The following is a 24796-nucleotide window of genomic DNA, read 5'->3' as shown; positions in this document are numbered from 1 at the left end:
TCTTTCTCAGACAGTGTTGCTGGAACATTTCTTTGTTGATGTATTCTTTGGCATGGCACTTCATGGAAGTAAAAGTAGAAGCTAAATGCCTACAAAAAGCCTAACATGGTATCACTCTAAATAACAAGGAAATTCTCCTTTTGTTGATGCTTTCAGATCCAGTAGTTTTGTGTCCAAATCCTAGGTTGTAAGTACCGTATTTTTCGGACCATAAGACGCACTTTTTCCCCCCCAAAAGTGGGGAGAAAACGAGGGTGCGTCTTATGGTCCGAAAGTGTGTGTCCCGGGGAGACGGGGCGGAGCTTGCCCGCGGAGGCAGGGAGCCCGAGCGGGACATCCGCCGCTTGTTTACACCGGAAGCCGGTGCCCGTGCCAGTGGCCGGGAGCCGGCAATAAAAATGGCCGGCCACCGGCACACATAGTCTCTCCTGCCAAAAAAACTGGGTGCGTCTTATGGTCAGGTGCGTCTTATGGTCCGAAAAATACGGTATTTTGTCTGTGCTGAGCATCAGTTAAAACCCAGAACTTTCAGGAAGTCTGTATTTAGGGCCAACCTTTTTGTGTTAGTAATAACTTTAGTAATAAACAGGGGCCCAAGCAATGTTGGACTGTCTTGGAGTTTGGGGATATTGGATGATAAACTGCATTTTATGGCTTTGTCCTATTTATAATTTATTTTAAAACTTTATTATCCTAATAAACTCTATGTTTCCTTTGGACATTAAACTTTTGTGTTGATGTGTCACTTTTAGTTACACATTTAGAAATAAGCCCTTTTATTTTAATAAGGTTATGCTTTAAGCCAGAAGTGGGCAAAATATGGCCTGTGGGCTGCTGCTGCCCGCTCAGAGCTTGCGTGCTGGGCAGCCCAGAGGCGGCGGTGGCAAACACTGCCCAGTGCAGCAAGCGCGGGGGCCACAGCTGCTGCCGCCATTGTGCAGCCCCGATGGACAAGCCCAGAGCCAGCACAGGGCCCAGGCTGGCTGTGGGGGCAGGTTACAAGCTAGTGCTGAGTGTGGGGAAAAGTGGCCCCTCATCCACCCCATGCCCGTGCCCGGTGCCCCATGCTGCAGCTGCTTGCAGCCCGTGTGGAGCTGCCTGTGCCTGCTCAGGACAGGCCCGTGCAGGCTGCGAGCAGCTACAACAGGGAGCCCTGGCCATGGGGTGGGGGAGAGCCACTTGGGCCACTTTTCCCCATGCTCAGCACCAGCTCCTTTGCTGCCAGCAAGCAGGGGATCAGGGTTACATGCTGCCCCCTGCCTCTACCACGGGGCTGGGGGGCACTGGGAGTGAGCAGGTGCACGGGATCCGCACTGGTGTCCCAGGGCCAGCTAACACCAATGTCTTAGGGCCACCAGTGGTGGGGCCCAGAGCAGGGCAGCAAGAGTACAGGGTCCTGGCTAGCCAGGCCAGGTCCCCCCTTGCTGGTGGTGCAGCCCAGCCCAGCCCAGCTCCACAGACCCCTGCCAGCCTGCGCCCTGCTCTGGGCCCCACCACTGGTGGCCCTAAGACATTGGTCTCAAGACATTGGGACATTGGTCCCAAGATGGTGACCAAGGGGCGGGACACCTGGCAAGGGGCGGAGCTACCCAGGTGGCCCTCAACAGCTTGTCAAAACTGGGTAAGCCTCCCTCTCCCCAAAATAATTGATAGCCCCTGCTTTAAGCCCATAGAACCTATTGGGGATTTGCAAGTCAGTAGACTCATTAAGAGTTCCTGTTCCTCATGAGTAATTAAGATTATAAAAGAAGAAATTCCTGCTCCTTTGTTTTACTGATTGTTACAGCTGACAACTTTCTGCTCCACAAAAAAACTTCAATCCAAATTAAGCATTTAATTTTTTCCTGACATCTGCTATAGCTGCATTTGTCAGAGAAGCAAAAGCACCTGCTATAACTTGTTACTGGTAAACAGACACTATCAAGGTTTACCCACAACCAAGACAAATTCCCAACAAAATGGCAAGTTTCTCTTCAAAAAGTTACTCCATATGGGGCAAATTGTTCTGCTCTCTAAATTCAGTACTGCACTTTTTTCACATTTGACTTTCTAAAAGACTTAAAGCAAATCTATCCCAGGAATTTGAATTGGTTCCTAAAACAATACTAAGCAGCTACTGATCCTTTCAGTAGCTAATCTCAGTACTGATCCTTTCAGTAGCTAATCAATACTAATCTCAGGTGCTGACACTAAAATCTAAGGTAAATGCTGTGAATATTATAAGAGTACAATCATACAAATAAAATAGCTAATAAAACATTATGCTGTTTGGAGTTCTCATCCTAAAAATACCCTTTAAACTCTTCTGGATCTGATGTTGACATATCAGCTTAATAATTACTGTCCCTAGGTGCCCATCACTTGATCTGCATATAGAATCAGAGGATGTGATATCTACTCCCTCCCTGCATTGTCAGCATAAGCAGCAGGTGCTTCCGTGCCCTTCTACTGAGCCACCCCTCCACACACAAAAAAAGCCAGTTGTACGTAAACAGCTCAGCTGGTAAGGGTTAAGAAAGGAAAAAGAAAAGGAGGGAAATAATATTTTGTGTTATTCCAGTTTGAACCTATCTAGAAAAATTATATAATATTGGCAGATATCAGCAGCAGAATCAAATGGTTAACAATTGCTTGGGATACACTCTGAAGCTGTCGGTTCCTTTCCATCAGTGTATTAGAGCCAACCAACATATCTTTGAAGGAAACCATTTTAAACTAACTAAACAGGTTACAAGGACGGGCGGATGTGAATAGGATGGGATTCAACACAGACAAGTGCAAGGTGATGCACCTGGGGAGGAACAACCGGCACCATACCTACAGGCTGGGGAACTCCCTTCTTGTCAGCACAGTGGTGGAAATGGATCTTGGAGTCATCATTGACTCCAAGATGAACACGGGCCGGCAGTGCGGGGAGGCAGTCAGGAAGGGCAACCGCACCTTGTCATGCATCCACAGATGCATCTCAAGCCAGTCCAAAGACGTGATCCTCCCCCTCTATGTAGCACTGGTCAGGCCGCAACTGGAGGACTGCGTCCAATTCTGGGCGCCGCACTTTAGGAGGGATGTGGACAGCATGGAGAGGGTCCAGAGGAGGGCCACTCGCATGATCAGGGGACAGCAGGGCAGACCCTACGAGGAGAGGCTACGGGATCTGAACCTGTTCAGCCTCCACAAGAGAAGGCTGAGGGGGATCTAGTGGCCTGTTATATATTAGTCAGGGGGGATCAGCAGGCATTGGGGGAGTCACTGTTCCCCCGTGCATTGCCAGGAGTGACCAGGAACAATGGTCACAAGCTGGCAGAGGGCAGGTTTAGATTAGATATCAGAAAGCACTACTTCACCATCAGGGCAGCTAGGATCTGGAACCAACTTCCAAGAGAGGTGGTCCTGGCTCCTACCCTGGGGGTCTTTAAGAGGAGGTTAGATGAACACCTTGCTGGGGTCGTTTGACCCCAATATTATTTCCTGCCATGGCAGGGGGTCGGACTAGCTGATCTACTCAGGTCCCTTCCGACCCTAGAAACTATGAAACTATGAGAACAAGAAACTGAGGCCTTTTCTATAACCAGGTTAACCAAATTCAGTGGCTGGTGATGAAATTAAGCAATCTACCTATTTGCACGAATTAAAATTAGTCCTAGCCAAACAAATCCATTTTTATACTAGTTGAACTTAACTGTCTTATAACTTAGTAATAGCCTCATTGAAAATGTTTTCAAAGTGTTGGAATTGGTATATGTATAGGCACCTGTCAGAGCGTATTATTTTTTTTAAGTACTTTTGATGCCAAATCATATTGATTTCAATACTTGTATTTACATTTGAAGACCTTGAGCATCTTTTCTCTCCTGTTTTAATGCCAAATAAGGTCTCAACTGGCAAAAAGTACTGTTTTGCTCCAATTTTGGAGTCTACAGAAGCATATTTTATAATCATGCATTCTAGTTGTGTCTATCCCTGCCTAATGCAATTAGAGATGTTCGGTCATTCAGTAGTGGAATTGAATTAATAAAAGCTTAAACATTTCTCTCTCTGAAAAACTATAAACTGAAGAGCTATGAATGTAGCCTGGGCTGTGTGTTTCCTTGCTCTTCCTGTAGCCCCAAGGTCTCTGGGATTTACCGTCCACAATCACAGTAGCAGGACTCTCAGGGTTGTGTGTCACTTTATCTTCCTGCTTTCAGGTGCTTCTGGGATTTGTAGTCTAGTCACAGCAGCACTAAGTTTTAGCAGGACAGAGCAGCTCTGTACTCAAGGGAAGGTGAGTTTAACCCCTCTCCTTGGCCCCAGCTGGGGCTTGCCTGGAGGGGCCAGTGAGCCAGCCCTCACTGCCCCAGCTAGGGAGCAGAGGGGCAGGGTTAGCCCTGCTCTCTGGAGCAAACACCATAGTCCAGGACAGCCCAGGGCTGAAAAGCATGCTGGGGAACTCTGATTTCACTTGAACCAGGACGGGGTCTAGGACAGAAGCTTCATAAACCGGTTTGACTTAAATCAATCAAATCTGATACTACATTCAACCAGGCTTATCTTAAAGCAGTTTCGGCCATTTTGAAAGCAGCTTATACGCACTGAACTTCTGTTCTGTTACAATTTTAAACCAGTTTCTGATCACTTAAACCAATTTATGTGTAATGTACATCTCTGGCCCAGAGGCCTTGGAGTTCAGATGCCCCTGACTCTTGCTTGCTCTTAGCCAAAGGGCCAAATGCCACAAAATTGTGCAGTCCCACATTTGGGGAAACTCACAGGGGTCAGCCTGCCCAGAGTACAAAGGACATTCATCCTTGGAAAACCACCTTCCCATATTCCCCTGATAATTTCATAGCTTTACACTATTTCTTAATTGTGTTTTCTCTCACACTGTAGATAAAAAAGCAATACAAGTAGTAAGAAAAGTAAATAAATAAGTAATAAAAATGTACAGAGGGGTTGTCAAACTTACATTGAAGTATTTATAAGATGGTGATGTTGCTTTTACTAGCATGACCAGGACAGGCCAACCATCCCACGTGCCAGGTTGGTAGTGGGGAGGGGGACAAAAAAAACCCCCAGCAACCGGTACTGGCAACCACACTATTGTGATTATGCAGGCAGCGCAGCAGCAACTGGAAGTCATTGCTGTCCCAGTGCCCTGGGCACTCATTTGCTTCACTAAACTGCTGCTTGTTCCTTATTTCACACTGAACAGTACTGTGAAGTCATGTTAACAAGAGCTCATCCTAATGCACAAGTTTTGGATTTCCTTGTTCTTTTAATAAGCGTTGCTTATGTCTCACCAAAGCAGACAAGGCTGCCACCTGGAGGGAGATGTCTTATTCTGCTGGAATTCTCCTAAAACCTTGCACCTTAATTTAATCTGGTGTCTACCCATTTGTTCCTCTACCCAAGACAATTTTCCAGCCTCAAGATAATATAAGCTATCTTGTCTCATTTAATATTTGACTCCTGACCTTTTACGATGGCCTTCCCCTCACCATCCCTGTTGTAATTATGTTAAGTGCACTTGTAGGTCCCCCTTCCCATCGCTGCATGGCTTCTACTGTAGATCACAGCAGTATAGGAAAGAAAACTTCTACAGGAATGACATGACATTAGAGTAAGACTTGAAGTTTCAAGGCTTCACGTTAAGAAAATGTTTTCCATTCATTGTTGTTCGATCTTCATTTAGTTGTGTTTAAATGATTATAGATCCAGCTGTTTCTACCTTCATTTAAACCGGGACTGTCAAGTGTACAGCCTGTTGAGCCCTGCCATCTGATCTCCCATAGTGCCCCTAGGTCTGATCAACACTACCTGGGATATAGCCCATGCCCACAGTGTAGCACCAGTCTGCAGGCCAGATCAGGTCTTTGGATCCCCTCCCCCTTCTCCAGTATATCTGATCTGGTGGCTACTGTAGTCGGTGTGAGACCTGTGCTGCGTGAAGTGTGGGTCCCAAAGCAGTTGGAATGGGTGCCTTGTGCAGCAGTCTGGCCAGAGCAGAAGCTGTGCTGCTTACAGTGGATACCTGGTGCCACACATGGCACCTGATCCAGCACCAGAAGGTCCAGAACCCTCACTTGACATGGCGCTTATGGGTGCTACATGCAGCACAGGTCCCCGGCTGGCTGGAGCAGGCACCACATGCAGCACAGTCCCAGAGCTCATCGGGCAAGCAACATATGCAGTGTGGTGGCCATGGCCATGGCTTCTGCTTCGGCCAGACAGCTCTGGTTATACAGTAACATTTCAGCAGCTAGAAAATGGCAATTCTGTTTTTGATCTTCATCTAGTTTAGGAAAAAAAACTCCGATTACGGTTGAAGTCTAATTCCTCATGCATGATTTCAAACGAGCCTTCATATGCAAGCAGATTTTATACCGGTGGTGCTCACCTCATCTGTTTTGCAGGCACTGTCAGTTAGCTTGCAGGGCTCCCCACTGCTCTAAAATTTAGTGATGGGGAACTGTGGTAGTGTTAACTGGTGGAGCTCCAGGCACCTTGGCAGTTAATACTACAAACACTGGTCAGGTGGGCCAGATGATACAGACCCATCTTTGAAAATCCCTTGTCTACACAATAATAAAATGAAAGGGAATTTTACTATTGTTGGCAACCTAAGCCAACTCATTGGGAAACTAATCTCAGAATAACATATTTTCCTTAAATATTTACTTCCTATTGCTTTTCATTTTTAAACTAAAGAAACAATTCTAAATAATTTAGTAAGTTTTGCCTGGTGACATTATAAAAAAGCAGCTGTTAAGCTGAAGCACTTTTCCTTAAGTTCTAGGCACATGCAGCAACCTTAAGCGATCATCACTGGTTATAGTCAACTTGACAGTGCCATGCTATTGGCATGACAAAGTAGTAGTTAGTATGTCTATGCACTGAAAGCATTTCCTATACAGTGTTTATATCAGGCAAAAATTACACCTTGCAAACTGACTTTGCATTTATTTGAAGACAAAGCTAAGAAATTACGATCAGACTGACCACTTCACTATTTACAAGTTTATTTCAGGTTTTGCTGTACAAAGGCAGAAGTGCGATTCATCTAGTCAATAAATCTACAACGACGATCTAAATATGATACAGATATGTACATAAAAGCCACTTCAACTTCAATGTTCAAACCACAGTTACATGCAGAGCTGGATGCAAATAATGCAAACAGCGTCTACACAGTATAAGGCATAGCTTCACATTTTCATGATGTTCACAAGTTTTAGTCTCAAGTACAAGACTTTCAATGCAACAGTTCTCCATCCTTACATTTCACAAATGTAGTGACAGTGCAGCTTCAGAATTAAAAGTGCATTTTTCAATTATGTACATTCTACTAAGATCACATTTTGGTTTTTTTGTTCCAAACTGTTTTAACACAGAACCTACATTTTTGGAAGCAATTTTTTGTCCATAAAAAAAATAAATTTACAGTCATTTCAATTATTTCGTAAACAAAACTAGGTCATTTCCCCAAAATGCTGCATAGCACACATAAGCCTAAAAACACAAGCTCTGAAAAATGGACTCCTTGAATTGCCTGCCTGCCTTTAAATTCTGAAAGACTGAAATTTTGTGAAACATTTAACTGAGTTATTGCTGTTTGGAAGTTTGAAAAATTTATATTCCAAGCTGAACACATTCAGTCCCAAAGCTGCTACCTTTATGAGTTCTGGAACACAGATATTCATAATAATCTACCCAGGATTTTAGGCGATAATGGTTTCTTCACTTTTCTCAAGTTGCTTTTGGAGATCTCACTGTAAAAGGGAGATAAAAAGAGAACTTTTATTCTCTTTCAGAGGATGTTCTTATTTCTGAAAACTAAGTATTTGTACCCATACATATAGTTACTGTACTACATAGAGCTGGAAAATTTACACATGGATCTACCGCCCTTCCTACCATACTAGAGATCATAAAGATTTCGAGAAGAGAGCTGGATCCACACAAAAGAATGTAAGTGCTAATAACCACAGCAACAGGGAAGCAGAGAGAAAAAGTGTAAGACAAACAAGAAAAAAATATTCTTTAAATATAACCATTTATTTGAATAGCTTACAGAAACAGGCAGTAGTTAGACTTATATCTGTGTTAATTGTTCAAGAATAAACTCATGGTGTACTGCATGATTTAAAAGACTGTAATACTTCTTAAAGTTTCAAAAATGTTTCACATAAATGCTTAATTCAAGGTTTCCTGTATCTTAGCCCCCCCTTACATAACAGGTACATGCAAACAACTGGTTAACTGCTCAATTACTTTGAGACCAGCTCCATGTGCAAAGTACCTAAACATACCATAAAAAGCTCCAACCAGCTATGAAGTTAGACCTGAAAATGTGTACAAACTTTACAGCTGATTGCTATCCAACTCAAATTTGCACCTGCAGCAGGGTCTCCCCATCAGGTGAGAGGGCTCTCATCTGCAGAGATGTGCAGTGCCCAGCTGAGACTAGAAACTGAGGGGACTCAGCCCCAGCAGCCGCCAATTCTGGTTCCTAGGAGCACGCAGACCTTGAGTCTTGCAGGTGTGGTTACTGGATTCCAGCAGCATACTTCCAAGTGCCAGGACCCAGCTGGGTCCTGGCAGCCACGAGGTGCGGCTGTAATCTCCAGTCCCAGGGGTCTGGGAAACCCCTGGGGCTGAGAGGCTGCAGCAGTCAAATTGGGCTTCTCCTGCACTGGCAATAAGGCATGATGGGATTTGATGCCCACAATCACACCTCCTGCCATGCACATGTACATACCAGTCTTTTGGCAAAAATATCAGAAACTCTGCCACACTGGATCACTCATCTAGTCAAACTATTACAACATGGTTGACACTTCAGAGTCTACCTGGCCAAGTGAACTAGCTCTTGGAGACACACCAATGGCCTCTCTTAGGGATCAGTACTGGTACCTCTCCTTTTCAATCTGTACATTAATGATCTGCCTGCGACTAGCTCACAAAAAATTGTTTATGCTGATGAGAGCCCCTTTGCCACTCAAGCTTGTGACTTTAAGTGTGGAAGTCACACTTGATGGAGACACGAGACTGATGTCAGAGTACTGCCTAAAATGGCGCCTCAAACTGAGTATCTCAAAGACTGAATCCAGTGTTTCTCATCTGCTTAGTGCCAGTGCTAATCTTGACATCACTATCACTTTTAACAGTCAGCCTCTCAAATTCAAAATGCATCCAATTTATCTTTGTGTTTCACCCTTGACCAGATTTTAACTTATAAATCACATCTCCAGAAAACTGCTTTGAAAATTAAAACAAGGAATAACCTACTTGCCAAACTTGTAGGCTCCACTGGGGGTGCCAATCCCTCCACACTACATTCATTTACTCTGTGTTTTCAGTTGCAGAATACTGTCCCCTGTATAGGCTTGTTCATCACACAACTAGTGGACCCCCAGCCGCATGCTACAATGCATCTTGTGTCAGGCACACTGTGCCCCACTCCACTCCCATTGTTACCAGTCCTCAGTAACATTGTTTCCCCTTATTTCCACCGCACAAATGCTGAAACAAATTTACTAGCCAGACTCAGGAATAATCCTACACTGCCAGTGCACTGAGACATATTCCACCCACAAATAGCTTGGCTTCCCTCAAGAAACCCAATATGGTCCACACTTTGACTTTTCCTGACTTAAATGGCATGAAGAATGGTCAGCACAAGCACAGTCAATCAACTGCATTATCTCTGACCATCAGTAAACCAAGATTTAAGTGGCCACCCTGTTATTGGGCACTTCTCAAGCATTTTTGAATTGGATAGGGTCACTGTGCCTCAAACCTATACCAATGGGTCCTCCACAAAGACAAATGCCCTTGCAGACAAGTTCAAACCATGTCCCACATTCTTGACTTACAATGCAACCTGGTGGCCTTCAGGCTCCTCACATTGGTGATGACATTGCCTTAAGATGGCTGAAACAAATGTGCCAAAACCAAATACACTAAATAAGTGGCAGCAGGCACCGTTGTGTGGATCAAGAATTAGATCCCATTGTGCCTTCACATGTACATGTAGAGAGGGTCCTTACTCGGATGCATTTTAGAATGCTTTATGCAAAACTGTAACATCAATATATTTAGACTTATAATCTCCATCATCAAGGTGGATAAGGAGTTCAGATTTATTGTGATGGGCAAATAGTATAAAGCAGCAGCTGACAGCCTTTACAAGCTGCAGACCAGAACAGTAAGACTCCAGTATGATATGGGCCAGGGGGACCTTTGCCTGCACCTTCAGTAGCCAGATAGCTGGGAGCTATGCCTGCACTGCCACTTCTCTCTTACCTATATTTCCACAGATGCAGCTTCCATCCCCAACAGAGCTTTCTACCAGTGGGAAGCTGTATCTGTTTTGCCACTACTTCTTCCCAACCTATCCCCTTGGCCTCCTGGCTGTGATGCAGATGCAGCTGGGGAAGAAGGGACAGGGAGAAGTGGCAGCCATGCAGGTGCAACTTTCAGCTACCTGGACCTGGCACAGCTTTTTAATGCCTTGTGTGGCATAGGCACAGATAAAGTTCTGCAGTCTGGATTCAGTGGCTCTGTGGGCCGCAGTCCTCTGATGTAATGTGCAAGGAAAAAGAGAATTCAACTCAGAAATCGTTATAGAAATTTGTTACATTCTGACCAATAAGACACATTGATGAATGGTGACACTGTTGAAAGCAGCTGCATAATTGAAAAACTTAAGTATCTGGATAGTTTTGAAGGTATAATTAGGAAACTTTTGAAGTTGTTTAAAAAAAAAGAAAAAAAAATCTGTAAACTCTTCTTTCCATAGCAGCTTTAATCCCATTTGTGTAGAAACATCCAACACATTGGGAGTTGGACTAGATGACCTCCTGAGGTCCCTTTCAACCCTAACTTTCTATGATTCTATGAGAATTTTAAAGAAGATTAGCAATATCATGGCATACAGCAAGTAAACTAAAATGTTGCTAATCCACAATTTCTTCTCTATATTAAGTACAGAAATCCTGGATTCCTTGATTAAGTACATGATCATTTTTTATTCCTTAAAAAGTTATTAAGTCTCCATACACAACAAACTTAGGACTTCTTTTTCCTGTTTTTCAAAATGTTAAAAACTCACTCCAGTAGCTTTAACTTTTAGTGGAAGAGGAGGACAGGAGAGGAGCTGCTTTATAAGGGAAATGGCTGGAACAGAATTATGTCAACAAAACCCCATTATAAACAGAATAATGTCATCAGCAGGGAACCTGGCTTTTTCTGTTAAAAGAAATCCTAAATTCTCTGATAAAGCCCCCCAAATCTGTGTTTTTCTGTGATTAAAATGAAATGCCACTGTGGGGGTATGGTATGTGCATCTATCAGTTGAACTCAATGTTTTATTCATGTATTTACAATTTTAAAGCAATTTGAAAGTTTACCAGTGCCTCAGTCATTACAGTAAAATAAATTCTAAATACCTTATCATGGACATTCAGAGCTCTGCCTGCCACCTTCAGTTACCAGGATGCAGGTCCAGCTGTGGTTGTCCCCCCTGCTGCTTTTTGACACTGAGCAGCCCTGATATGCCACTGCCTCTCATTCCTAAGACACAACCCCTCCCAGCCCTGCTGGTGCCCCTCACTCCTGACCCACAGCCCCTGCTTACCCCCCCACTCGCTCCCTCCCGGCAGCAGCTCCCCCACGCACCAGGACACAGGTCCAACTGTGGCTGTCCCCTCTGCTGCTTTATGGTACTGAGCAGCTCAGACATGCCAGTGCCCTGCCCATACTGTTGCCCTTTGCTCCCAAGCCACAGCCCCTCCAACCCTACCAGTGCCCCTGACTCTTGATCCACAGCCCCTGCCCGTCCCACACTTGCTCCTTCCCTGCAGCAGGTCTCTACCCTGCACCAGGACACGGGTCCAGCTTCAGCCACCCCCCTTGCAGCTTTGTGGCTCTGAGCAGTGCTGGCCTCTGCTGTTCTGCTCCCTGTGCCTGTTGGCAGCAATAAGAGTCAGATTCAAGTTGGGAGAGGAAGAGGGAAGGGTGCAAAATAAGTTTAGTTTTGGCTTGAGGCCCCACCCAGAAACCTGGGATAACTAGATTTAAATTGGGTTATCCTAAATGAATAGAATTCTCCCTTGCAAGCAACATACCAACAAAACCAAGGTTTATTATAGGACAAATAGAAAAGAAACATAAAGTACAGCTTAAAGCACTTTTAAACTTTAAGGCTTACGTTCTATAGTCCAGCCCCACCTGGGTTTTCCACTCTCCTCAGCCTTCCTGGGGACACTCAATCATTCCAGGGACTCCTGGCCCTTCTCCCTGGGTCTATTGGGACCTCCATCTCCCCTACAGTCCTGCCCACATTCCAAAAGATGTTACCTGGCCAGCAGAAGACCATCTGCTCTACCTTCTGGCTGGGGCTTAGACTGCTAGCCCCACTCCTAAACTGTCACGTGACTGGCCTGACTGCCAGCAGCTTCCCCATAGAGTAGCTCCTGAAGTCTGATTTGCTCCTGAAGTGGCAGGTGCCAGGAGTGCCCTGCCACACCCCACCCCACCCCTCTGTGAGCTTCTACCAAACCCGAGCACTCTGGACTTAGGAGGTCGACCCAAGTGGGGGGAGCCCTGGGGCCTACCACCCTATACCTGCCTCACCCTAACTACCTGGATAGAGGGGCCACCAGTGGGCCCTGTAAGCTGCTCCGGGGACATGGCTCCTCAGTGAGCTGCTGAGGTGTGCTGCTGGGATTCACTGGGCTGCAAGTTGCTCCTGGGGGGGTCCCTGCTCCTCAACTAATTGCTGGTGTGCACCAGCCCTTGCTGTGATTCAAGCTGCTCCTGGGGGGCAGTCCTACCCCTCGGTGAGCTGCTGGGGTATGTTGGTCTTTGCTCCTACCTGAAGGCTGTTAATCTCTGCTAGTCACTGGACCCTGGAGCAGAATCAAAGACTCTGCAGAAGAAACTCGCTGGCTGGGCCTTTCAAGTACAGAATTAATACCTGTAAGGTATTCTTCCTCTTAAATAAACAAAGTCCTCAGGCTAGTCCAGGGCTCTGCCCGAAGTTCTAGCTGCTTGTTTTTAAAAATGCACAGAAAATTTAATCGCTTTGAGTTAGTCTGGGTTGTTAAAATAGAGTTGCAGTATTCCAGCCACATTTTCCTCTTTCAGAGACTGGTGTTGAGCACTGAAAAGAATCTCAAGTTTGCTGAAACTTCTTTCTACACCAACTGAATTTACAGTCAGCTGGAGGAGAACCACCGCGTATTTTGCCAGGTTGGGAACGTGATCTTCAACAGCCATCCAGAACTGAATGGGATCCTCAACATCTACAAACCCATCTTTGACAAGACCTAAATACACTGGCCATTCCATATTGCATTCACTGGACAGCTTTAATTCCGGTTTCACAGTTTCATAATCTGTATAAACAGCGCCAATTTGTTTAGGATCCAGTGCACGAACAGCACGGAGAAAATCAATTGCTGGCTGTTTACTTTTTACGTTGTACTGCCTTAGTTTATCAGCAGTGCTTTGAGCTGCTGTGGACCCTTTTGCATTATCAGTAGATGATGCAAGATGCTCTAGCCATGAAATTAAATCCAGGACAGTGTTGTACACCTTGTGTATTTGACGTTTTTGGGACTCTAAAATGTTCAGTGCTGTCACCAGGCGTCCACAGTTTTCTGCAATATACTTCAGGTCAGTGTGCAAGTCTTCTACCGCTAACAGGTTAGCTAGTTCTTGCAGAACAGATGCATCCCCTTGTTCTGTTCGTTCATACTCCACAAACCCATGGTAGAGCTGATAGTGTTGTGCATGGTACTTTACACAATTGAACCATGTGTTCCACCTGGTCACAACTGGCTTGGGTGGAAGTGTTGGTGAATCAACACTCTGTTCCTTCAGGTACCTCAAGAACCGTGCACGACAACCTGGAGCGTTCGCTAAAAGTGACTTCATCAAAGCCACTAAGTGATCCACTTGCTTGAAGGCATCTCGCCAAGTATTTCCTGCCAGAGCTACTATATGTGCATAGCAACAAATGTGTACACAGTTTAACCACAGATTGCGAAGCACATCATTCCAAGCCTTCACCATGTAGCTTGTGCTGTCTGTTACAAATGTTAATATTCGCTCAAGTGGGATGCTGAATTCCACCATACAAGAAATCAAGGCTTGTGAAATCGTGGCATGATTAACTTTCCCCAGGCACACTGTCTTTACCAGCTGTGGTGCAGGAATGTCAGCATGCTTAGGAGGACGTACCTTGAGCACCTGAAATAAAATGTTGAAAACTGGTCTATTTTGGAAGTCAGCTGTTTCATCGGCGATCACGGCAATGAAGTTTCCCTCAATGTCATTAATAAGGCGCTGTTTTTCCTCTTCAAAAAGAGCTGGTAGGTGAGAATAAAACTTGTTGGACTTGGGAATAGCACTGCCTCCCTTAATGTGCTTGCTCAAAAAATCCCTGACAACAGGTAAATCCATTTTATGCAGAGGAAAGTCTGCTTTTAAACACATTCGAAAAAAATCTAAAGTGACAGTGTCACAGTGGTCTTTGGCAACTGTAGAACTCTGGAATGGTACAGTCACAGTGCATTGTTTCTTTAATGTTGCCAATGGCCCTGCAGTTTCAGCGTCTTCTCTTTGTCTCTTTTCATTCTGTTTATGCTTAGCGCTTTCGACGTGTTCTACAATCGTCTGCTTTCGAACGTGATCTACAGCCTTGCTGCATGCAGTGCAGAATAGCACAGAACCATCAGTGTGAAATTTATCCTTGCCAAACTGAGCGACACGTTCTTTAGGGGTGACTCTTGCCCTCCTTGGCATCTTTTCTAGACTTGAATGCGATGTCCGGAGGCTGAAGTAAAATTTGAGATGCATCAAAACACGAGTCCCTGTACATAGGGACCGAACTCAATTCATGATTGCATTTTTTTCATGGAAAAAGTGAAATCAAGCATTTTCCATGGAAAAAAGCAAGGAAGCTGCATGATTTTGTTGGGGTTGGGGGCAAAACAGGACTTTCCAGTTCCAAGCAGAAAAGGTGGGAAGCCTTCCCACCCTGGAACGAAGTGCAGCAAGCCCCAATGAAGCCTTGGAACACAGGGGCAGGGGACTGCCAGGTGCCAGCTGGCACTGCCCAGGCACAGGCCATACCCCCAATGCAGAGGAAAGCAAAATGCCCCCAGTCTGCACCAATCTGACCAGGGGAAAATTCATTCCTGACCCCAATGCAGCATCAGTCTGACCCTGTAGCCAGGACCCTCCAGGGGTGAGAATCTCAGCAGGAGCACATCCCCGACCGGTGGCTGACCAACCTCTTCTTGAACACCTCCAGTGTTGGAGAGTTCACAGCTTCCCTGGGTGTCTGTTCCACTGCCCCCTGCTCTAATTGGGAGTCGGTAACAGCAGCCTCCCAGGCGCTGCTGGCTTTCTCCCTCGGCTCTTGGGGGAGAAAAAGAAAAAAAAAAAAAGTAAAAGCAGAAACCTCCCATCACATACTTCTCCTCCGGTCCTTGGAGGAGGAAAAAAAAAAAAAAAAAATACAGGCTCCTGTCCCTGTTCCCCCCCAACCCTCCCCCACCCACCTTCCAGCACAGTGTCTGTGCACCATTCCCATCAGCTTGGCTGGGCTGGGACAGCTGGGTGCAGCAAGAGCAGAACAGCACCTGCAGTGAGCCCGAGAGATTAAGCTCTGGGCTCTGCAAATTAAGCCTGTCCCTATCAGTCACCCAGCTTAGGAGCCCTGAGCTGGGCAATTAGGTCTCAGAGTCCTGCCACTGCTGCAACACTCCATGCCTGCCCCCCTCCCTGCCCAGCCATGTGGCTCAAGCTGCCCACCCACACACCCCTGTTCTGCTCTCCACAAGCCCTGCCAGGTCTCCCTGAATGCCCCCACCAGACCTGGCAGTATCAACCACATCCCAATCTGCCAGCTCATCCCACAGGCCCCTACTCCCCAAGCTCTGGCAGTCTGACCCACAGGGTCCCCCCATCTCTGCTGGTGTCCCTCATTCTCACCCTGCAGACCCCTGCCTCCCCCAGCCCTGATGGCGGGCTCTCCCAGCTGCTTCCCACTCCCAGGCCTCAGCCCCTCAGTTCCTACTTATCCCAAAGGCTGTAGGAGGCAAAGCAAATCTGAGCCAGACTTGGCTGGTCTCAAATTCTCAGGACCCACCGCCTCCAGACAGGGCTTAGGGTTTCACACCCTTTTTTCAAGCAGCTTGCTGCAGGCTGGAACTCCACCAGCCTGCAGAGAGCTGTTTGTTATAGGGGAAACCTGTGGTTTCCCACTTCAAAAAGGGAACACCTGCCTTTTCCTTTTTTAAAGGGGAAAATCTGCACTTTTCTGCAGGAAACAGAAAACCCAAATCCCTGGTCATAACACTGTTAATCCACAAATGTAAACAAAGAAAAAAATTGCTAATACTACAGCTAGCAAAAAGACAAATGCTTTTTCAAGCAGAAGTGCTGAACACAAATGCTATGTTTATACTACTTCCATAATGCTATTGGGGAGGGACACACACTTAAATATGGCCCACCCACCACACTGGCACTAGATCTGGAGATGTGGCAAAACTACTGAAGGGTTCCCCCCTCTACCTCAAACTGCTCTTGAAATACAGTAGATGCTCCCACAGAAACTTTGCCACTTTTCCTGGTGCAGCAGCGATGCTCAAGAGCACTCCTTAAGAGTGCTGTGGAAGCAGTGTAGTAATGCCCTCTAGATGTGGACATATTAGTAACTTTCCATGGCTGAAAGGAGAAACGATTCTAAATCACACACTAAATGCTATGCAGTAATTGTCCACCTGCACAGAAACTGCATTGTAGTAGCTTACCCCATTTCATTGACACCTAGGCTACAGTAATTTAAACGTCTACACGCTGCAATGGCAAAACATACGTGGGCAGTAACTTTAGAGCAGCTGACTTGACAAGGGATATGTCCCATTTTACTTGACAGGGAATTTCTCTTAAGTCCATACCCCGTTCATCTTTAATTGTCCTAGCCCATGTTATTACAGATTTTTTTTTTCAGACAGCAGTCACCTGCAACACAAGATCGGTTATCATCCTGTTAAGGGGAAAATAGAGCAGGTCTTGCTTAGGTCTGTGTCCTTAGTTGCAAAATGGAAAACCTTGACAATCTGTCCACTGGAGTTTCACTAGAGCCAGTTTATATTAAAAACTAGTATTAAAGAAAGAGGAATAATATATATGAAGCAAAGACCAAATCTTAATTTAAACTTTTTTATATCCTGACACAGATTAAATGTTTAAGTAAAAAAAACTACAGAAGTTTCAGACACCTTCATATCTGAGCTGTCAAAAGACCATGTTTTTTCAAAATTTCATAGTATGTGCAAGTCTCATTTTAGATGTCTTATTACCTTCATCAAGAGCTCCTGTTGATTTAGTTTCAGATGTCAGAGTACCCATATCTTCAAAAGTTTTGGCACCTGGCTTTTCTTGTTCCACCTCACACAAATATACATCAATAGGCCCCTTTGTGCTTTTTATGCGTACTTCAATGCAATTCTGCAAGACAAATATTAATATACATATAAAATAAAAAAGTATATAGATAAAGCCAACCCCAGTTTACTTCCACATACTTGCAAAACTGCAGAAAGGACACTTATAGGGTTACCGGGTTGACTTTACCAGATCAGGCCATTTTAACAAACATTCAGTTCTTAAAAAACTTGATGGCAACTACCTAGGTGACCCTGTAAGTGAATGATTATCTAATCAATTGTTTTTATTTGTGTGTGTGCACACATGTGCACTCTTAAGCAGTAAGGAGTTTCATTTTGAGGGGTACCTACCTAATGACTCTTTGGGTGGACATTTTGCAGGCCTTTACAGAAAGGCTATCACACTGTTTGGAACAGAGATAGCACAAGTGAGAAGTATAGGGTCAATATAATAATTCTACCGTGAGAAAACCAGTGGGTTGTCACAAACGTTACAGTTAGCACAACAGTGCAAGTCAAATTAAGCAAGCTGGAGATATATTGTTGATACTAACGTGGTGGGAGTTAATAAGTCTTCTCTCTGTTTAGCTCTTGAAAGCTTAAGTCACCCCAGATATACTCCTCAATTAAACTTTTAGGCATAGACATCACAAAGAAGCATACTTTGTTTTTTTTTTTCCCCTGGTCAAATTAATTGTAACAGAATAGAATATCTTTAGGAAATTTTACAGCGTGTTGTACTTAATAAACACGTGGTGATGGCAAAATTATTTTCTGTGTGTAAATGGATTATTCTCTTGCAATGTCTTGTTTTAAAGCTTCTGTTGTCTTAAAGGGATGAGTAGAAATGTACCTCTTTAGGAGCTGGCACTTCCAGTTTAGTTTCTTCTGGAGCTTTGATTGCAATAACAATCTGTTCTTGAAAGGCCTGAATACTATGGATGTCTTGATATGTAACATAAGCTAGTGTACACCTTAGTCAAGGAGTCTGTATAGTCTTTTTAAGTTATCAGAAAGAAGAAGTACTCTGTTAACATGTGTTGAAACAGAAAACCCTATATGGTGCTCTTATATTACGTTCAGTTATACCTAGCAAAGAGTGCCAAAGCCAAAAGGATATTTTGCATTTTCTTTATCATCCGTTAATTCAAACAACTGGTGAGCGCAGTCCTTAATTAATTCATCAAGGGCTTCTTCCATGGCTGATAAGTCAGAAAGTTCATCTCTGAGTTTTTGTTGCTCTGGTGCCTTTCCAGCAACATGATCAAGGTCAGATCCTCTAAAAAAATATGAGAATTATCAAGAACACTGTTTGAAGTTTTTGTTTCAATTTAATTTGTATATGTGAAATTTTCTAACTAAGGAAGAAGTGAATTTAAAGAATAGGTTTTCACTAGGAACCTCTATCTTGGCACTTCCATGACAGCTAGATGATGTTTCACAATTGGTTTGTTTCCAGGTATACTATGTTGAACTTTCATGTAAGCATATACTACCATATTTACTCAAATCCAAAGTTTTCCCCTCCCCATGCAACATGGGGGGAAAAAACCCTCTTGCCTTGGATTCAAGTAAAAGGCAAGAGGTGGAGGTGGGGGCAGGCGCATGCAGTGGCTCCAACTCTGGCCCCAACTCAGGATCAGGGTCAAAGTTGGAGCTATAGCAGTTGCCTGCCCCCGCATCACCTCTGACTCCCTCCCTGCCCTCCCACTGACCCTCCTTCAACCAGGGCTGGCACTAGCCCATGCTCTATGGTAGAAATGGCCCAGGGCCACAACTGACAATAAGCAACAGGGGAGCAGAGGCCAGGTGCTGATGGGATGCAAGTGACAGAGTTCAGGCAGTACAAGGATGGGGAAAGGTTGGTGGCTCAAGGGGGAGGGGAGGGAAACAGGGGCCACAATTGGTGAAGCAAGGGTCAGGATAGTTGGGGGGGAGGGGCAAATTTAAGATGACCTTCCAACAATTATAGTCTACATATGGAAAACTATTATAATTCCCTAAATTTTCCATACTTAAGAATTAATTATTGGGGAGGCTGCATAAAATCAGGGTCATCTTAGATTTGCATAAGAATGCTGTATGTTTATTCAAAAAAAGTATTGCAGAACTCTAGCAAAATTAAAGACAATATTCATTATTACTAGTCAAACATTATACAGTGTCTGTACTTTTTTCTTTTGCAGAAATTATAAGTTTCAGTGCCAACTCACACCCACTGGATAAGGTTCTTAGATCTTTTCTGTATAAGGTGAATTCCATCCAATACATTGGTGATGTCATATACTCTTCTTTTTCGCACTCCTAAAGTTGTTGCTACCTCATTCAAATCAAGTACACCATCTGGAGCAGTTTTTACAAGATCCATGAATTTTCGGGTCAAGTAAACTAGGGACGCATCAAAACGAGGCTTTGTGACTTTCAGAGTTTCTGTAAAGGAATGACACGAAATAATTTAGTATAAGCCAGTTCAGCTCAGTTTGAGGTATTTCCATACTTTTTGAAAAATATTATTCATGAGAAGCGGTAGGTTAAGTACTGTAATTATCTACAGCAGGGGTGATCAAATATAAGTGCATGGGTCATATCTGGCCCGCAATGTCATATCATCTGCCCCATAGGGCTCCCCATGGGTCTGGAAATTTGGCAGTATGGCAGCGGTGCACACATGGGAGCCCTGGGCCCTGCATGCTCAACAGGGTGCCTGATTCCAGCATGCATGGCCAGACGAGGATGGTACTGGGTCCCAGGGCCCAATCCCAGTGCACAGTAGCCAGCACAGGGCCCAAACCTGGTGCACAGGGCAGGGACCAGGCAGTGATGGGCACTAAGGCCCAATCCAAGCCTCAGACCAGCCCTGTGCCACTCATTTGGCCCATTTGGTCAAAAGGTTGAGCACTACTGACCCACAACACGATACAGAACAAGTAGCAAAAAAAGGATATCCAATAGATGTGCCTTTAATTGCAGAAGTCATGTCTGGAAGACCAGAATGTACCTTCATGCCTTGAAGATCTTTACCTCAGACTGCCAACAAGAATATGAACTTACGTGAAAATATTTCTTGTCACAACAGCAGCATGTGCCCTCTTCTCCCCTTTGTGCCAATGACATGTTAGAGGGTGTTCTTAGTGTTTTAGATACTGTGACTTGTAGCTGCATACAAGAATGTAAAAAGGCCAATTTTGGGAACTCTGCATGTTATCAACTGCCTGTGAATGCAGGGGATTCCAGAAAACCCTTTTTGGCCCTATGCTCCTATAAGTTAGGTACAAACTCAGAAAAGTAAAAATTTCACTGGTAGGCCAGAGATTTGTTTCTGTTACAAGGCAGTAAACTAGAGATTAAAGACAGTGTCCAGTGCTAACTACCTAGAAGAGGTAAGCTTGGGGAACCAGATGACAACTACAATACAGCACATTCTACTTTACTGCATATCAGTTACTCCCATATTTCATACTTTTCAGTAGTACAAAATACAATTAATTTCAACCAGTTCCTTGTTTATTGATTTTTAGCCTGCTTCAGTTTTTCCATAAGCTGAAACTAGAAAAAAAGAGAGCTGAGGGTTAGTTAATGAAATAAGGCAAAGACTGAACAATCCATGGAAAGAAACTTTTTTGTGATCTGGCAAATTATGCATAGCTTTATGAAGCATATTTAACATGCTTTCTGTCATTAACCACCTTTAATAATTCATTTAACAGCCTGTACAAGATAAAGAGAACTAATTTGTTACTCATGGAATTTTCTTTTCATTATTCATACATGCGGACAAATATAAGGGAATAATGGTTGAACAGCTATTGCTATAATTTTCAATTTATGTACTAGTCTTTAAGAACTCTCTCTCTCTCTCTCTCAGGCAACCCACAAGTAGTGTCCTGCTATGATAAGAAACTACGTTACTCATTTCAGCGTTTTTTCTTTAATTATTTTTTCCTATTCAACTTACCAGCCAATTCTGCTTATATGCAAGAAGACAAGGCAGGAGAAACTGGCAGAAGTAATTCACACCCTTTAGAAGAAGTTCCCTTGCACTGTACTGTCCATGCAATTTATTTATTTTTGCTGAGGGCAGGGAGGGGGGAGGGAAAAGGAGAGACTAAATTCATGTGCAGTTGTGAGTTCTGACTTAAGAGACACTGCTTACTCAAGAACCAGAAATCTTAACAACCAAGCAAATTAATGTTTGTAGAAATATTGCTCAGAAATAGCCAAGTCAATCTTAAACTGATGCATGAATTTGCTCAAACATGCGATTTTAAGGTTAAAGTATCTTAGATACTAAAGATGCACATTCCAGAATACCACACCTCCCCCCCTTAAAATTCTGATGACTGAAACACAATGAAAGATTGCTCCGTACTCTTTGGCTATGATCAGTAATTCCTGTCTTAATCCTTGCAATTTTACTTAAGTGGGTATTATTTGGATGTAAAATATTAGACAACACATAGTTTAAATATTGCATGCTTTAGAAATCTGCATTATAAGATGCCCACTGACCTATGAAGTGTAATGCATCAAAACATTTACCACACCCTTTCCAATAACAATCTAAATGCCTAACCTTAATACTTGAATCCATGTAGGCAGATGCACACCAAGTTCAAACAAGTTTTTATGAGCCCATAAATTTTCCTACAAAGATCTTACTGCAAGATTCTATTATATGGAATCAAGAACTACCTCATCCATTCATCTATGTAACAATCTACAGCTGTACCATACAGCCAAAAAACTCCTGAAATTCCATTAAAAACTATAAACTAAATAATTCCTTGGCTTATTCTCTGCAGCCCACTGACTTCAGGGTAATCACAGAAAGTGTAATTCACATTTAAAAAGTATATCATTAAACTACCTGAATCTGCTCTTGGGTATCTGTACATTTATTTGACTTAATCTTAAAATGACAAATAAATTAGTTCAGGATTGACAAAACACTTACTCTCCATTACTTCTTCATAAATAAAGTACTGTAAGTAGCATTAAAGGGGCGGACAAAGAATCACTATATCAAATTAAGCTTCCTAGTTAATCTTCAATTGGCATTTTATATCATTACTCACAAGATGGTTTGAGATCATGTTGTATTTAACAGTTACTACCAATGTCTTCTATTCCTTTTTCTGCTATGGCCTGTAACCCTGTGTCCTTGACCCATCCCAGCAGGCCTCTACAACTCCTCTAAAACTCTCTTCTTTGGCCAATTAACCACGCACATGCCTACACCCCCATTACTACAAGTAGAATGGAAAGAGGAAAAAAAACCCGACAGTGGACCATATTAATAATTATGCTAGTTCTTTAATTTACTGTGCATCTCTGTTTTGACCAGATTACAAATAAATAAAAAACTTTCACATATGGTGCTTTATAAATATATGAAATATTCATTTATTCATACAGAAAAAAGGAAAACCTTTAGACTTAAGAGATTGGGGACTTACTTCTTACAGTCACAATTTGTACATCTTCTTCCACATTAAGCCTGATCTTTTGTGGCTGGAAAGAAAAAGGATTGACAATTTAACAAAAAAAGGCCATTTAAGCAAGGGAAAAAAGAAAAACTTAGCACAACTTACTAGGTAAGATGCCATTTGATCCACAGAAGCCAGCAGAGTTAACATACTGGCATTCAGATGGCACCAAAAATGTTCATATCTAATCAAACGTGCTTACCAGAAACTGAAAGCCTCACCAGGAAGGAACCCCCCAGCACCCATTCGAGATCCCCACACCCTGGAAGATGGGCAAAGGCTTCTTTCCTTCTACCTGTATCCCTGGCTGACTTCTTGATGGGGCAGAAGATAAAGAGGTCAGGGTCATGGAGGGCCCGCAACACATTCATATGAAAGCTAGATAGCAGCCAGCTCTACAGGTCTTATACATTTTCAAGTACTAACTTTGTACCCAGTAATTTCTTTTTATAGCCAGAAACCCATTTCACTTGTTGAAGTCCTGTTTCATTAAACACAAACTAGGTGCAGACAGACATAATGGCAGCACGAGAAGTTTGACACAGACTGGCAGACTGTGCTAAGCCAGAGGTTCCCAACCCCTGGGCCACAGCCCGGTACCTGGCTGTGAAGGGTTGGCTGCTGGTCCACAGCAAGCTGGTCACTTCCAGACTGCAGTCTGCCAGTTGGCAAAATAAAAAGGTTGGGAACCCCAAGAATAAGCTGCCCAACCATTAGCTTTAAGGATGGGTGATTGGTACCTTCCAAATGTGGGGGGAGGGGGGCACCAGATCCCCAGCAGGGGGCTGACCCCAGAGCTGCACTTCTGGTTTCACAGCCTGAGCTCCCAGGGGTGCACCACTGATCTCAGGGGGCGCATGTGCACCCAAGTGCCCCCCCGCTACACGTCGCCAACAGCCTTCAGATGCACTCAGGCCCCTGCTACACGTTTCACAAGTGAATGGTCAACCATGCCACACTTTTTGACCAGCACAATAAATTTACACTGTTCCGTCCCTCAAGCGCGGCTCGCAGAGGGGACCCGCTGGGGCAGGTGTAAAGGTAGAGGCTGCAGGCATGCAATGCAACTGTCACACAACTGGCCAATGCCAGGATAAATTTTAATGCAAAATAAGACCAGCCGCCTGTGCAACGTCAATGTCATCGCTCAAAGTAAGGAGCTGGTGACTCGCAGTACACGTTCAGACCCACCACACCTGCACCGCAAGGCCTGTGGGGCCAGGAGCCAACCCCTACGAAGTTGGGGCTCCAACATGCGGAGCAGCTGCGGCCTCCAGCTTTCGTGAGCGTAACCGCGCTCCCTGCTCTCGCGGGCGCGGTCCCCGCCCGCTCGCCCGCCCCACCTGCCCGGGGCCGGGGCCCACAGGAGCGGCATCGGGGGCGGGGCGGAGGCGTCCCGGCCGTGCCGGGGGGCTCCCGCCCGCTCACCCGCATCGTGTCCGGCTGCAGCCGCCGCAGGCTCTTCCCCTTGCCGGCGGCGGCCATGTCGCGCCGCCCCGCTCTAGTGGCCCATGCCCGGGGCACGCCACCCCCTGCCTCGCCCCGGCCGGGAGGGGGCAGGGCAGGGCCCGGCGGCAGCGGCGGTGACTCCAAATGCGTCACTGGCGCGGCGACCCCGCCCCCTTTACCCACCAGCCCCCGCTGCCTGACGCCCGCCCAGTCCCCAGGCAGACAGACCCCGCCCTCTTCGACGGCGCTCAGGGCCTGGCGGCCGTTGTGATTGGACGGTGCTCGCAGAGCACCACCCCCCGACTGTGACGTACCGCGCGGCTGAGGCGGGGGTGGTGTGTTTGTGCTCGCTGAGCCCTCTGGGTCCCGCTTTGGCGGGAAAAATCTCCCCTCACCGCCCCCGTCTCTGCCCAG

General features: G+C 44.9%; 1 protein-coding gene across 4 annotated transcripts; it reads right to left on the bottom strand.

The window, feature by feature from the left end:
• Window positions 1-6979: 6979 nt before the first annotated feature.
• E2F6 (E2F transcription factor 6) lies at window positions 6980-24545 on the bottom strand. 4 transcript variants are annotated; one of them, XR_016440177.1, is made up of 9 exons: window positions 24362-24545; window positions 22904-22958; window positions 19661-19877; window positions 18568-18726; window positions 18301-18415; window positions 17361-17508; window positions 15282-15408; window positions 12857-14821; window positions 6980-7748 (listed from the first exon to the last, which is right to left on the bottom strand). XR_016440177.1 is itself a non-coding variant. In XM_090032041.1 (8 exons), the coding sequence occupies exons 1-8, from the start codon at window positions 24416-24418 to the stop codon at window positions 13072-13074; spliced, it is 2628 nt and encodes an 875-aa protein (XP_089888167.1). In that variant the 5' UTR covers window positions 24419-24545; the 3' UTR covers window positions 12105-13071. The 4 variants fall into 4 exon arrangements, 3 of the variants coding, with proteins under 3 accessions (XP_089888167.1, XP_089888181.1, XP_089888189.1); XM_090032041.1 differs by lacking the exon at window positions 6980-7748 and having other exon boundaries at window positions 12105-14821; XM_090032055.1 differs by lacking the exon at window positions 6980-7748 and having other exon boundaries at window positions 12105-14821; window positions 19667-19877.
• Between the last annotated feature and the right edge of the window lie 251 nt (window positions 24546-24796).

This window comes from Crocodylus siamensis, chromosome 1 (genome assembly GCF_052110815.1).
Source record: "Crocodylus siamensis isolate JL-2025a chromosome 1, ASM5211081v1, whole genome shotgun sequence".
Taxonomy (NCBI): Eukaryota; Metazoa; Chordata; order Crocodylia; family Crocodylidae; genus Crocodylus; species Crocodylus siamensis.
Note: the sequence above shows the minus strand (reverse complement) of the source record. Positions and strands in the feature narration are given on the sequence as shown.